Source organism: Emydura macquarii, unplaced genomic scaffold, assembly GCF_026122565.2.
Source record: "Emydura macquarii macquarii isolate MOO-44397 ecotype Brisbane River unplaced genomic scaffold, CSIRO-AGI_Emac_v2 contig_2768, whole genome shotgun sequence".
Taxonomy (NCBI): Eukaryota; Metazoa; Chordata; order Testudines; family Chelidae; genus Emydura; species Emydura macquarii.
The window spans coordinates 12,785,592-12,802,332 of NW_027132905.1; the positions used below are offsets into that span (position 1 = coordinate 12,785,592).

Here is a 16,741-nt window from a genome sequence, read left to right on the forward strand (position 1 = left end):
TGTTCATGCGGTGTGTATGTTTTGTTGTTGTTATTTTATTCAGTTACACAGGGACTGAAGGGGACAAGCTAATTTGACCTCATGTTGTAATCCAAATAATCAAAAAGAGATTTTTAAGTCTGTATTATGTCTGTTTTATTAAGATAAGCATTTGAAACATAATTTAGATAAGAAAATAATCAGAAAGTAGTTCAGAAAGGTCTTGAAGGAAACCATCAAATTTATTCTTTTAACACTATAATTTGCGACAAAAATTGACACCTTTTACCAAACATCTTTGTATTACCTGGTATTGCCTTTGCCCATTTTACAGCAGCTACCACTTGCCGTCCTCCTAACATGTTGAGAGTTGACATTATACGCCACGTTGAGTCAGGTAGCGTACTGTCGTAGCCTGAATACAGAACTTCTGGCTCAATGACTTCCAGCAGGGAAACCAGTGTAGGGGTTAGCTGTGGCAGAGATGCAGGAACTATAGACTTGCTTTCTGGACTTTCAGAAGCATCCCTCGCTGTTGTCACATTGGACTGCTGAATTCCTTTTATCTTCTTCTTTGTTTTTCGAGCTAGGGAAGTTTTTAGAATTACATGTAAATTTAATAAAATAAGGAATCTACACAGTAAAAAAAATGTAAGATAGGAAGTGCTGTTTATACCGTGAATACTCATTTTTCTTTAGATTAGTCACTGGCAACTTTTAAAACATTTTTCATAGATTTTTGTAAAAATCTGTTAAATTCCTGTTGTAAACTGATTTATTTCAGAGATTTTTAAGAAAAGAGAAGCCACTTTAATGTATTAAAGACGCAGAACAAAGTAGACAGATTAATGTGGGGTCACTGAGTGTGACGGCTAGATTTCAATGAGACTTCTCACCAGACTGAGCCCAACACTTAGTACTAACTGTTTGCACGATTGGGTACGTTATCATTTGCTGAATATGTGAACTACAGAAAACACACAGAAGAGAGGAAACCTGCATATTTTGGGGAAGGTACTGGGCAAGAGAAGAGAATTTTCCCTAGCAACCCCGCTGCAAACAAATTATTGCTGTAGTAGTTAAACTATAAAATTAATATGATATACCAGCTAAACACAGCATAAGCATAAATAACATTTCCAGAGATGTCAGCTCTAAACTGGAAAGACTATTCATTAGCATATCACAAATAACTGAGTCTCCTGTTTGTCTTTTTACTCCGCAGAATGTATGCTGCCAACTGCGTAGATTGTTTATTATATTTTATGCAGTACAAGAACTGAACTGAAACACAACTCTTTTCTCAAGACTGCATCTTGGTCCATACTGGGGTCCCATAGACACACCAAAAGTACATAAGAATGCCACTTAATGTGACTTGTAAGAGGGAGAGGGACATAATTTCTGTCCTCTAATAATTTTACTCTCCACCACTGCAGATTAATATAAAATACAGCACAGATATAAAGCGAGACTGTTATTTTCTCATTTAATAGTGTCCACTCCATTGTCCAGATAATTATGAATTGTGGATTATGACAGAAATTGTCTCAATTACCATTTTGAAAGTTCAATGATATAAAAAGATGACAAGCTCAAGTCTGATCTGCCATGAATGGCAAATGAACACAATACAGAGCCTGCCTAGTTACTCAAAAACCTCAGTTTTAAATTCAGTAACTTTTCAATTATTTTATTTCTACCCATATTATAGGTAACGTAAATTTGTCAAAGACAGACAAATTACTTGCATGAATATTGGAAGTAAATTGATATTACATTTAAAAACTTTGCATTACCATACTAAATGTCTACAGAACAAAATTCATGTGATATGAGTGGATAATTTTATTATGTCTCCATGCCAACATCTTGACTAGTGCCTTGATTATAACTAATGTATTATTAGAAAATGTATCAGATAACTTGGTGATTTTACAGTTTCAAATTTTTGGAGGTATTGTATACTAAAAAGAAACTATATGAAAAATATGTTACTACAACCATAAGGCAGCAGTTATAACAGAATAAAAATCAGAAAATGCAAAAGTTAAGATTTACAAGATGATGGATGTATTTTGGCAATGGAAAAAAAAACTTTTCACATTTTAAAAATAATTTTAAAATAGTTTCATATACTACACATGGCCCAGAATCCGCCCTGTGGTTTACAACCACATTTCATTTTTTAAAAATGCTCTCTCCTCCCCTGCTGCTTAAAAGCCCAAAAGCAAACATAAGAGCTTGATCTTGCAAAAATAACGGGTGAGAATTTTAACCCTTACTTACACTGGTGTAGAATTCCTTACCTGAATAATCCCACTGAAGTCAGCAATACTACTCAGGTGGATAACTCACCAGTGCGAGTAAGGGGTTCAAGATCTCTCTCCTAAGCAGGTGAATGAGTGCAAGTGTTTACAGATCAGGCTTTAAGTGACTATCTGGACAATAAAGTGAAATTGACAAAACACAAATTGCCAAATGCATAAAGTAAAAAAGAGAAATATATCATTTCTTACAATTTTTCAGTCCTGATATTTCAGTGTGTTGCTTATTAGTATGTGAAGTATTACAATTTTCAGACAGAAGAGTAATTTTTAAGTTGACTGTGTCTTTTTAAATAAAAGCTTGGAATTCTACAAGTTCTGCTTTTTTAAAAAATTTTAAACACCATGATTTTCTACTGTCCCAGATAAAGAGGCAGTGCTTTATGGGAGGATTTATCCATGTGCAATTCAAGTATTTACAATATCTCTCATGCAAATTATTTCAGCAGCAATGTCAGTGCCTGTCAGGCTAAACAAGTAAAATGTATAGTGAAGCAACAAAGGGGTACTGCTCATGCGTGAAAAAGATAACATACTTCTGAACACAGAGTCATTCATTCTCCCGTTTATAACTTGGCTATCTAATGCATTTCCCCCCCCCAAATCTGTCATGGACATGCTCCTCAGTACACAGTATTATTCACGTCAAGATTTTAATGCTAATTGTTGAGAGTTTTGGGGGGGGGGGGGGAATGTTACAATAACCTTTTACAATCAAGAAAGTATATTTTTTCAAACTATCCAATATCTCAAGAATGGTTTAAGATTTTATTCAATTTCTCCCCAAAATTAAAAATTTTTCATCTGAGACCAAGCATGGCACATTTCCATTGTACAGATATTTGGGTTAAGTATGAGTAATAACAGAAATGAATATTTATAAATAACTTTATAAAAAAAGCAGGAAATGGGGAGGAGGAAATAACTCAAATCATTTTGCAAAACTTAGCTATGGGTAATACCAAACAGATGTTAGAATTATTTTTAATTAGGACAATTTCAGAAATTATCACTTTACAATTTTCAACCATTTTACCACTTTAATCCTAAAGAAAATTACACATTAAAAACTACATTAAAAATGTTATTAAGGTTGCTCAGTCAAGCACTCACAAGTTAAGAGATGGCACAATTAAAGGTTCCATGTACAATCTTAATTTGCTACCTCCCTTCACTCCTTCTGCACATTATGATACAGTCTTTATTTATATGATTACATACTATTTTTTCCACAGGAACCTTGCCTCATTTAGTGCACAGGATGGACCTTGCCCAGCCAGTCCCAGTTTCTCCACTCCTGCCCCTTCCTTGTTCAGCCAGTTCCAATTATCTTCTTCCAACTACTCCTCTGATTCCACACCACCCCAGCTCTCTGTCTCCCTCTCCAGGTTCCTCATCTAATCTTAGAGCCATACCCTTTCTCCCCTTACCTCCTTGTCCCAAATTCCTCCTGCCTGGCTCCTTTTCCCACTCTCTTTGTGAAGCCACTCTCAGTTCTCCCCTCTCACCCAGCTCCTTGTCTGATGTCTATCCTCCCTCAACCCCCGTTCCCTGCCCAATAGCGTCCCAATCTACTCCTTCCCCTCTCCTCCAGTCCGGCTTTTATTTCTTCATGAATTGAATCAGAGAGCTCCTCCTCCACGATATCTGGATGCCAGGAGGGAGTCAATGAGAGCTCAGGAGACATATGCTCCCTGCTCTCAATTCCAGTGCCTGGCTCTACCCAGACACAGACCAGCTGGGAGCAGTTGTAAGAGGGAAAGTCTGGATCTTCCCATGTAGCCCACTGTGAGGGGATGGCACATACAGAATCCAATCAGAACTAAGAGCTATGAGAAGCTTGAGTATGCTTAAAGAAAACAGTCTTCTGAGATTTAACTGCTAAAACTGACATAAGTCTCTATGGTGCATGTGCAAACTGACTTTTCCAAAGGCTTACAATCTGGCCAAAAGGCACTTCCCTGACACAAAGGCCACACACTTGTCAAGTTTCAAGCCCCTGTTCCAAAGCCAGATGGCTTTACAGGTGTTAAAAGAAAGGGTCTTAAGAACTTTTTAACATGGGCAAAACAACATATTTTTTCCTAGCCTCATCCTCAATTACTAAAAGATTTTGGCTTAAATTTTTCACAAATATTAATTCTGAGGCTGGCACAGCCTAAATAAACAGGGTCTCTTATAATGTGGTGCTACCAGCCCTGCCTATAATATGCAAATATTACCTATGAAAAAGAGGAATGTTCAGGTAATGTATGTTTTTTCAATACACTGTTTTTTAAATGTGTATTTTCTGTACCGAAACACTTTTAAAGACATACAGGGTTTCTCAAATGTTTACAAAGACATGTCTTCTTATATATATTATCTCATGGACCAACTGCCCTCTTGTTCACAAAATTACACAACATCACTGTGACAACTACAGAGGTTTCCCAAGAATTAAAGTCTCTCTTCATTTATAGCTATTAACACTGATTTGTTTCAAAAATTTTTTACTCTCTCTGCTGTTTAAGAGGACTGTACACATTAGAGTGACTGACTCCAATATGATTGTTTGTAAATGTTGCCCCAATCAGTAGGGGCTTCCCTTCGTAGTCATTTTAAAGATCTGGAATGAAAAAATATGTTCTCTAGATGTTCGTTTGTGGTAGCATACTGTATCTTTACTACTGTCTAATCCCAAGAGGTACTCAATTCCCAACAATCCCATTAATTTAAATGACAATTGTAGGTGGTTGGCATCTCTCAAGATCAAGTCTGCAGTTATAGCCTGAAACCTCATGTGCTGATTTGATATACAGTTTTCCCATTTGGTTAGTAACGTCAGGTAGAATTTGGTGTAAACAGGCATAATTGTCACTGACTTACTTCCTGCAAAGTACAGATTATGGTACACACAAACGTTAAGTGGATAAAGATGATGGTCTGAGGTTAATAGCTAGCCTGAGGTCTACATTAATTAACAAATTACCTATTTTATAAGTTAATGACCTTAATGAAACGATCTTGCCATTCTGGAATTTTCAATACACACTACCATACGCACACGAAAATGTTCACTTTCACATACTGTACTTTTTATTTGTTTGACTGATCATTAAATCTGAGTAAACATGCATGACACTAGCAAAAACAAAATCAACAGCAATAAAACTGAAAGAGGAAGAAAAACAAAAATTGGCATACTGAGCTGCAGATGTTTTACATCCTGAAAGTGTCTTGACGCCACAATAACATTTGCCTGCTCATGGATACTGTCCTAAGTACTTTTAAAATTAAAAATACAACAACAGAACCAATATATAATAAGGTAAAAAGTCTAGCTAAATCAGAGACAAGGAATATCCATGAGCCGGTATAAAATAGGAAGCATGTCCTACAGTTTCTGGACATATTCTAGCGATTTTGGTTGCTTCAATTTCTGGGACTCAAAATTGAGACACCTTAAAGTGGCCTGATATTTAGGGAGTGCTGAGCACTTGCCCTCTTAAAAAAGAAAAAAAAATTGAGCTTCCTTAAAACGTGTTTGCAGTTGGATGCCCAGAAAGAGAGTCAATTCAAAAAAGCCACTAGCCATTTTTGAAAATATTACATGAATGTTCAAGTTTTTAAAAGGAAAAAGAGACTTAATTTTCCATAGCACACACTCAGGACTGCTGTGAGAAGAGAGTAATAACAATGTCAAGCCTACAGGATTGTTTATTAAACCTAGCAGCCATCAAAATTGATCATTTTTAAAAGCAATGCTCCCAACCTTTGAAATCTGCTAGATCATTTCAGTCTTCAAAATTTAGCTGTCTGAGAAATTTATTTCCCTTCCTTTCACATAACAAATTTTCCCATCATTTTCAATTTATTTTGATAACCTATCTTTCTAGTAAGTTGTAAAAACACATTTTCTACAAGAAAAAGAGGATATATCAGCTATAAACTGACTATACTTGATCTTAGTTTAAAAATTAAGAGAAGATATTTATTTTGATTAATTTTGCTGTGTTTTTAAAACTACAGTTTAACTATTTTTCTCATCTGGAATAGTTTAAGCAGGGATTTTCTGGGGGAACAACATTTTTGCAGTACACTTTGCAGCCAAATTACTAATTTATGTTTTTCAGAAAAAATGCTTAACAATAAGCATAGTGCTAATCTAGGTAAGCCCTCCTTATTGACAAAAATCAATACATCTTGACTAGAATAGCATATCTAGTCAGCTAATTCACATTTGAAATCAATAGCTGCCTCTTATTTAATCTCCATTTACTATCAACACTCATTCTGGCATATAGGAAGGATTACAATGGTAAGAGAACATTTTTGTTCAGTAGGAAAAATAAACACAATGAAACTGAAAAGTATGAAACTTCAGGGATAAGTCAAACAGCAAGATTTTCTATATGTTGCATAATATACTTTTAGTATTTTTCCCTTCAGTTTTAAAGATATGTTTGTATCCTAAAACCATTTAATTTCTGTTCAGCCAATCAGGTTACTCAACTTCCTAAGTATATTTAACCCTAGAATAAGAGTGGTCATTTTTTCATGATACTTTTTGGGGAAAGTTATCAATTAACTTCAGCAAAATTCAGTAGCATCATTGTTTTGTTTTTACTCAATCAAATTTGAAAGTCCAGACTTCTTCAGCATTAAAGTATCTGTACAATCATTAGGATAGAAGTCAGGGATTTAGAAGTGTGATAAAAACATGAATGTTCATTTATCAGATGGCAATGTGGGTTCCCAGGCTTATTCTCTTTGAGTAATTCCCTAGAAAATGTGATCAGTTTAAAGTAATGGTTTCCCTACCTCCAATTATCAGCCCTGCAAATTCACCCTGAAACCTGAAGGTCAAACTCCTAAATATACATCAGTTGCCATTGTCTTTGATGGGATTGCACACATGTAATTGAAGGATTGATTTTGGGCATACAATCAGAGTCCAGGATAACAATTCTGTTGAATTGTGAGATGGCAGCACAGCTATGACAGAGATTTTGTTCTAACACAAGTAAAAATATTTATTCTTGACACAAAGATGCGCAGATAAGACTACAAAAGAATAGGTATCATCTCTTAAATAAAAAGGTGCCATTTAAACAGTCACTTTTAAGAGTAAGCCTCACTTAAACTAACATTCAAACAAGCAGGATTTTTCATCCTTGCATCTCAAGATTAAAAACTGCCAAAAGAAATCTACGAGTGATACTGCTTTGTATTTAGCTGCCACACTTTTTGTGTACTGGAAATAAATGTATCACAAGCTTTGTGGGTTTATTTCAGATTGCTAGTTTTCTAACAGCATATATTATCTCACTGTTCTCTTGTACTCCCCCTGTAAGTCTGTATCTATCTGTTCTCTCTAGTCTTAGACTGTAAGCTCTTTGGGGCAGGGTTGGTCTTTTTGTTCTGTGTTTGTACAATGGGGTGCAAATCCATTACGGGCTGGCGCCACAGTAATACAAGTAATAATACCTAAAATTACAAAAAACTACAATAAAAAAATTAAGTTAGAAAAATCAAGAACTTAAAAGTTAGGAAATACCAGAATTAAGGTTGCCTGTGCTCTCATTTCAGGTGCCTGGATCTGGCACGGCCAGCAGTAGCTCAGAACTACAATTGCAAGAAAAGTCCTGTTCAGCCTCAGGCTGAATCATACTCAGTGTGGATGGCATCTTCAGGGAATTTAGCTGCTAAAATCTCAGAAGTCTATTGAGCATGCACAAACTATGATTTTTCAAAGGCCTATAACTTGGCCAAATTTGGGCAGACGTTCATGGAGGCAAGAAAAGCAAATCCATGACACAAAAGCCACCATCTCTCACTGTGCATCACCCATGTTTTAAGTCCCTATAGCAAAGCATGGGGGGTGGCTAGAGTTTTTCAAAGAAAATGTCAGAATTTCTTAATACGGGCAAAATGATAAAAAATTTAAAAATTAAATTCAACTTGAAGTAGCCACTTGGCACAGAAAATTTAAGCCCAAACCATTAAAATTTGGCAAAAGTCATAAGCATCTGAAAACGGGGTGTTATAATGGGGAAGTTTAACAATAGGCAAGTGCTACTCTCCCCACGTATAATGTTATAGGTGGCAATGGTAGCAACACCTCTAATTATAGATAACTAAACAGAATTATTTAAACTAAATATAGATAACTAAACAGAACACACAAACACCCACTAAAATATGAGAGCTTTTGCTATCTGAGTATTTATAAAACATGTAATCATCAAGGTGTGAAACCATAGAACTGTAGAGCTGTAAGGTACCTTAAGAGGTCATTCAGTCCAGCCGCTTGTGCTGAGGCAGGACCAAACAAATTAAGACTATCCCTGGCAGGTGTTTGTAAAACGTGTTCTTGAAAACCTCCAGTGAGGGGGATTCCACAACATCCCCTGGAAGCCTATTCAAGAGCTTAACTATCTTTACAGCTAGGAAGTTTTCTCTAGTATTAACCAAAATCTCCCCATGCTGAAGATTAAGCACCTTACTTTTTGTCCTACCTTCAGCGGATACGGAGACAATTGATCACCATCCTCTTTATAACAATCCTTAACATATTTGACCCGCTTCAGTCTCCTTTTCTCAAGATGAAACATACTTTTTTTTTTTTTTTTTTTAAAACCTTTCCTCATAAAAGTTTTAGAAAGCCTTTTATCATTGGTTATTGCTCTCCTCTGGACTCTCTCCAGTTTGCCACGTTATTTAAAATGTGGCTACAAATGCAATACTCCAGCTGAGGCCTCACCAGTGCCAAGTAGAGCAGGACAATTACCTCCTCTGTCTTACATATGACATTTCTGTTAATACACCCCAGAATGCTATTAGCCTTTTTAGCAACTGAATCACATTGTTGGCTCATGTTCAATTTCTGATCTACTGTAACCTCCAAATCCTTTACTACCACCTAGTCAGTTATTCCCCATTTTGTAGTTGTGATTTTTCCTTCTTAAGTGTAGTACTTTGTACTTCTCTTTACTGAATTTTTACCTTGTTTATTTCAGACTAATACTCTAGTTTATCATTTTCATTTTTAATTTTAATCCTGTTCCCCAAAGTGCTTGCAACACCCCAGCTTGGTGTCAGCTCCAAATTTTATATGCATATTCTTTGTCCCAATATCCTGGTCATTAACGAAAATACTAAAAAGTACCAGACCTAGGACAGATCCCTGGTAAGATCCCAGTAGGTACATGCTCCCAATTTGACAATGAACCATACCTACTCTGTGTACAATTTTTCAACCGGCTGTGCACTCATCTTATAGTAATGTCATCTAGACCACATTTCCCAAGTTGCTTACATGAATGTCACGGGGGGACTCAGTTGAAAATCTTGCTAAAAATCAAGATATATCATGTCTACTGCTTTCCCTCATACACTACGCTAGTAACCCTGTCAGAGATGCAAATCCAGGGTTTCAATACACTTTTCCATAAAGACTGTCCCCTGTATGTGTGGGCTTTGCTGCTATTTTATTTATTTGGAATCTTCCTCTTTTTTCTTACTCTCGCTCTTCAATTTCAGTCCTTTGTTCTATTTTCTTCACTCAGTTCTACATTATTTTTTCTTTATCAAAGTTCTGGGTAGCTCTTTAGCCCTGTCATTGTGGTAAAACCTTTGCAAGAAGCTATTGTGGGAAGTCATGGTCACAGAGGGAGACAATCCCTAAGGCAACTGGATCCTATTATCCTGGGGAGGATTTGGATATGAGAATAGAGACATTGATATGAACTGTTTTCAATAGGAAGTCAGTGCAGAAAGAGAACTGGGAGATGGTGTCTGCACGTGTCTGTTTTAAAAATGTGGAGCTGTGTGTCTTAATTCCTCTGGAACTTCTACCTGTGTTGTTTCAATAGCTCTCCCAATGGTTTCACACGGATGTTGAATTATAACAGGGAAGATGACTGAGCCTAGATGGAACTTGAAGGCATCAAAACAAATGGGACCATAAACCTTTCATGTAATTATTTACATGGTTCTCACTGCAAATCCATCATTTAATTTTAAAAATACTATCAATATCTTCCTGCAAATAATTTAACTTCTCTATACATGACATCCCTGCTGGCTAGTGGAATGTTTTGTCAGATTTCTTTTTTTCTGCCTAAGTCTTTAGTCATACTGCACATCACTTCCAGCTAATAAATGCAATTTTAAAATGAACTGGAAAGTTTTACTTTAAAAGTTAGCAAAAATCAAAAACAGACTGTGTGCCTACATGGTGCAGTTCTTGAATACAAAATACGATACTCTGTATCGCTTTTCAATTTTCCATTTGGCCTTAAGTCCAAGCTTTTCTGTTTTTCTTGCTATGTAATTCTGTTTTTCTAACTTTAAAAAAAATAGTAGCTTTCAAAGCACTAAATTAAAACTAATATTTAACTCCAGTTTGCAGATAAATATATATCATAAATAAAGAAAAAAATATGAATTTTGCTGAATCTCTTGAAGTTACCTACAGCACCTGGAACTTCCAGGGTGAGCATCTGTACATGTTCAGCAACTTCTATTCACTGAATGCCATTTTTATGTTTAATGACACAGTTACTGTTAATCAGGGTAAATGGGTAGATTTATGGGACAGTCTAACACTAGCTGTAATCTGAGTTCTGATTTGTTAGAGCTTCCATTAATCTGTTTCGCACTTATCTGACTCCCTTCAGATCACAGAAATGAAGCGCCACAACTGACAGATTACGGTCTGTGGTAAGAAGAAAAGTACACTTATCAAATTAAAGATTGGACTGAAAAAGCTGCGCTATAACTGCAAGAATTCTGAAGCAGCAAAACATCACAGACAACAATAAACCTTCAGTGTTCAATGGTTATGAGTGCTGGAGATCTTTACGGCCTTGTTCTGACTACGTCATTTAGAGCTTACCACTTTTTAATAAAACTGCTTGGCTCTAAGTAAAAATATCTGATGGGCTGGAGAACATGTTTATGGTTAAAATAATAAGAAATGTAAAGTACATAGCTCTTGACACTTCTTGTAAACATCTAGCACAAAAATATAGCTTTACCAAAATAAACATTACTAAAATGATCAATATAAAAAATTGAGAGTTTGACAAGTCTTTCCCTCTCCTCTAGAAATTTACAGTAAATGTTTCTTGCTACAGTAATATTTAAGGTTTGTTTACACATAAAAGTTAATCCGCAATAAAGTAGGGTGTGAATATAAATATGTTCTGCAACTATGAATTAGGTTTTTTTCTTGAACGAATTGCTTGGAAGTTTTAAATAGCTCTCATTTTTCAGCATTCCTGAGGCACTATTTTGCATTATGAGAAAGGTTTACCAAATCAGATTTTAAAATAAAAATCTGTGTTTCAGTAACAAGTTTGGAAAAGAAACATAATACTACAATGTAATTTAAAATCCATTTTAAAAATGTAATTTTGTTTTTCACTCCAAATTGAAAGTTGTACTTTTGCAATGTACGCCGAAACCTTCTGTAAAGTGGGCTTTAAGACCAGAAGGGACCATCATATGATCATCCAGTCTGACCCACTGCACATTGCAGGCCACAGAACCACTCACCACTGTAACAGATCCATAACCTCTAGCGGAGTTACTGAGGTCCTCAAATCAGTGTTAGGACCTCCCCAGTCCTTAGTTCGCTGACAGAAACAGAAGTCCAGAGTCCAGCAGCAGGGAATACAACAGGTTTATTGGGATCTTTTCAAGCAAGCATCCATTAGGACTCCCCAGTCTTTTACACCAATAAATCTTCTCCCTTACTTCCCGTTTTACCTGTTTTTATCATTTCTTTAACAATATTTCATGATTCTTTAACCAATCCTAATATACTGTTACATAATTCTTTAACCGATCATATCCCACTACTTTAACTGATCACAGTTATGCAACAGACAAACAATCAAAGAACCAGACAGAAATCATTCAAATAGATAATAGAGAATCGGGTACCATAAAGACAAACAATAAGGAGTGTAGATTTTACAACCATAACTGTCGATAAATAATGCTTTTGCCAGACAGAATGCTATCAAACCAAGTTTCCTTTAAACATTCTAGGATCTTTTCTTTATCCAGAAGTGTTAGATTGGATCACCGTCTTAAAAGCCTTGTATTAGATGTTATGTTGGAATGTGCATATGTGACTGCACGCTTCCCAGCTTATGGCTGCCATTCCTGCATCTGAGCCAAAGTACAAGGGCTCAGACTGTCCCAGTGAGAGAAGGCCTGTGGTTTTGATTCTTTGTTTTATACCCCTATAACCAGCTAAATGATAAGGGTATAGTTACAAAACATGGGCCTTTACAGACGGGCCTGAATATCTACATTCTATATACTAACAATCAGGATTTAAAGATTTAAATCATGATTCAAGTTTCAGGGAATCCATCATTTATATTAGTTTAAACTTGCAAGCGACCAGTGCCCCACGTTGCAGAGAAAAATGAAAAAAAAACCCAGGTCTCTGATAATCTGACAAGGGGAAAAATTCCTTCCCAAACCCAAATATGGTGATCGGTTAGACCCTGAGCACGTGGGCAAGACTCACCAGCCAGACACCTGGGAAAAAATTCACTGTAGCAACTCAGAGTTCTCCCCATATGGTGTCCCATCACAGGCCGTTGGAGATATCTGCTCTTAGCAGTTGCAGATCGGCTAGATGCCACTACAGGCAATCTCATCATACTATTTCCTCCATAAACTTATCAAGCCCAGTCTTGAAGCCAGTTGGGTTTTTTGCCCCCACAACTCCCCTTGGAAGGCCGTTCCAGAACTTCACTCCTCTGATGGTTAGAAACCTTAGTCTAATTTCAAGCCTAAACTTGTTGATGGCCAGTTTAAATCCATCTGTTCTTGGGTCAACATTAGCGTTTAACTTAAATAACTCCTCCTCCTCCCTAGTATTTATCCCTCTGATGTATTTATAGAGAGCAATCATATCTTTGCTCCACGTTCATTTACTTAGGCTAAACAAGCCAAGCTCTTTAATTCTCCTTGCATAAGGTAGGTTTTCCATTCCTCTGATCATCCTAGTGGCCCTTTTCTGCATCTGTTCCAGTTTGAATTAATCTTTCTTAAACATGAAAGACCAGAATTGCACATGATGTTCCAGATGAGGCCTCACCAGTGCCTTGTATAATAGTACTAATACCTCCCTGTCTCAACTGGAAATACCTTGCCTGATGCATCCCTAGGACTGCATTAGCCTTTTTCACAGCTGCATCACACTGGTGGCTCATAGTCATTCTGTGATCAACCAATACACCCAAGTCTTCCTCCTCCTCTGCCACTTCCAACTGATAAACGCCAGTATATAGCAAAAATTCTTGTTGTTAGTCTCTAAATGCATGACTTTGCACTATTAAATTTCATCCCATTTCTATTACTGTAAACACTACCAACTACTGGGCCATTACAACCCTTAACAAGGCAACACGTCTATTACTGTATATCAGGAAAAGATAGATCATACTCAAATTAAAACCTACTTGTTAAAATTACTTGCTTTTGTAAAAATATTTCCCATACTAAGTCCATGAACTCTGTAAGAATCGTGAAATAAAAATCCGAGAGCAGACAGTATATAACATGCTACAGTTAAATCCAGAATTAGTTTAGGACCAAGGTATAAAGCCTTTAAAAGAAAAACCTATCAAGGAACACAGGGAAACTCAATATTATAATATGGGTTGTGAAGCCAAATTATAAGCAGTGAAACTAGAGTACAAGCTGCAATCAAGTACCCTGGATACTAGTGGTGTTGCTATATTAATCTTTTTTTAGAGTTAATATCAGATCAGGATGATTTAACTATTCATCAACTGTCATGTCCTGCTTTTTAACCAAAAACCGAAATAGTTCATTTTGCCTTTCTGTAGTTTTTAGTCTAACACTTTTAATATGACAAGTTAATATTACCTCATTAACCAAAGTATCTTAAAATGGAAGCTTAAACTAGAAGTTCCAACAACTCCTTTAATTTACACTTTCCATATTAGCCCCTGAATGAGTTCAAAATTCACTATCGTATTCCAGGGTGTAACCCAGAGTAGTTGAATCACCATCTGTCCTGCAACCTTGGGTGCCTCCCACTGCTTTGTTGCTGCCGCTCCCAACCTGGGCCCTCACAAACTCACATCCTGAGTGTCTCTGTATAGCTGCAGCCTGTCAGCAACACTTCAGTCACACTCTGGCTTCCACCAGCCTTGGTTACCACAAATAGGGTGACCCCCAACACACACACAGTCTTGGATTTTCCCCCAAAATGTGTGCTGCACTGTCCAGCCCCCTCCTGGATAGTTCAGATATTAGGGGTCAATATACAACAGTTTGCTTCTTCAATGGGAGTTACCAAACAATTCAAATTAAACAACACTAGATTAGTTTTGATTAAAGAATAAAAAGTTTATTTAACTACAAAGGGATAGATTTTAAGTGAGTACTAGTATAAGGCATTAAATGGTTGCAAAAGAAATAAAGATAAAATGCTTTCTAGTAATTAAAACTTAAACTAGACTTGGTTCAAGGTAAAATCCTTACCACATGCCTCCAGCAACAGAGCTGGCCAATTCTCAGGTCGATCTTGTATTTAGCTGTGCAACTGAGTACTTTTCCCAGACCTGAGGTAGAGCTCTGTGTAGCTCAAAAGCTTGCCTCTCACCAACAAAAGTTGGTGCAGTAAAAGCTATTACCTCACTCACCTTGCCTATCTAATATCCTGGGACTGATACGGCTACAACACTGCATACCAAACTCAAATACAGATAAACAGAAAGACACTTCAGCTTCTAGATAAGTAGTTTGGAAGGCAGAACTGATCCCCATCTAAATGATGGCTTTTAACTTGGAGAAGGGTGCGAAATATATTACATTTGCCAATTTCCATAATTGTGACTTCCTCTGAATTATGAAGTTCAAGTCAGCAAGAATCTTTGGCCTGTGCCAACTAGAGCAGAATGCCACACAATTTTGTTTGAGAGAGAGAAAGAGAGAGAGAATACACAACATATTTCTTTGTGGATAGTTTATGTTTAACTTTTACAACTGATCTTGCTTTGCACCTTAGGATGTAAGCCATATTGTAAGAAGAGAAATACACTTTTTTTGAAAGTCTGCACAAGTTGTTTTGTGAAGAAACTAACTGAGCTGAGATAGTAGATCTTGTAATACCCTTTATGGCGCGGGCAGCTAGTTTAACCCTCTCGTGGGTACTGTGCCCTCTTCGGCTATGCCTATGGCGTGCCTGGTGGGAGCAAAGGGGGGGGGGCCCAGTCCCGCCCTCTGCCCTGGGCCCCGACCCAGGAACCCTGTGTGGAGTAGTCTTCAAAAGTCCGTGACTCACTCCCTCCCCTGGGTCACCTCTCTTTGGCCCCACTGCTCGCCGTCCACTTCCTGGAACTGGGTGGGGAGGGGTTCTCCCTCAGGCCTGTGCCTTGGGTCCCTGGTCTTAGCCAGACAGGTACCCCCCCTCTCGTCTCTGGTACCTCTGGGGTTGTAATAGGTGGCAGTGGTTGCTCCAAGTCCTGTAGCAGCTCAGCTCAGCTCCGCTCCGCTCTGCTCCTTCTCTTAACTCCCTTCCAGCTGCCCCTCTCTGCCTGACAGGGAGGCTTTTAACTGCTGGGGCAAGCTCCTTGATTGGCCTCAGCTGGCTTAATTGGCCTAATTGCCCCAGAGTAGCCCCAGCTGGATCACCCAGGGAACAGGGATTTGTTCATTCTGGGGCTAATATAGACCCCCTCTACTACTCTCCTGTAGCCATCAGGTCTAACCCTGTCACACCTTTTAAACTACTAGTCCTGCCAGTCACTTTTGCCATCACAAAAGCTTCAAAGCAAAGGGCCAAAAATCTGAATTTGGATGAGTGAGCAGCTCATATTCTCTTTGGATATGTCAAAACAACAGCTGGAAAGTTAATTCTCATGGTGGATAGGCAGACACGCTAGCTCTGCTTGGCCTAGCATGCTAAAAATAACAGTGTGGCTTACAGTGGCACAGGTTGTGGCTCAGACTAGCCACCCGAGTACTATCCTGCCTGACTTGCTGGGTACATATTCTGGTGGCTAACCCAAACCACGGCTTATGCTGCCACTCCTACACTACTATTTTTAGCAAGCTAATTCAAGCATGTGTCTGTCTACTGGTGCTGGGAAGCATCTTCCCAAGCCTCTGTGTAGACATACTCTTTGCCAAAGGTGTTTCACCAGGAACTCCATACACTTGGTTTGTTAGCACACAAAAGATTTCTGTGTGCATGCACGCCTGTGCTGGATTATTTTCCAATTCTTTATTTGTACCTATAAACAAGTTTTAAAATAGCAACTTTCCATGCTGGCAGAAAATATTTTTTCTATTTTCCAGGACTACAGAATCTGAGTTTGAAATCTCTCCCTGTACCCTATATTTTCAATAAATGAATTTTCTCATTCCTCTATTTGAACAAATTGCAATGCAAA

The 16,741-nt window shown here is 37.5% G+C and overlaps 1 protein-coding gene across 2 annotated transcripts in view; it reads right to left on the reverse strand.

Annotated features, from left to right (window-relative positions):
* Nucleotides 1-16,741, reverse strand: part of NR3C1 (nuclear receptor subfamily 3 group C member 1) — a 155,385-nt gene that overhangs the window by 27,697 nt on the left and 110,947 nt on the right. For both annotated transcript variants that reach the window (XM_067566754.1, XM_067566752.1), the window contains exon 5: nucleotides 287-565. In XM_067566754.1, coding sequence (XP_067422855.1) covers nucleotides 287-565 — 279 coding nt within the window. The remainder of the gene's footprint in view (nucleotides 1-286; nucleotides 566-16,741) is intronic.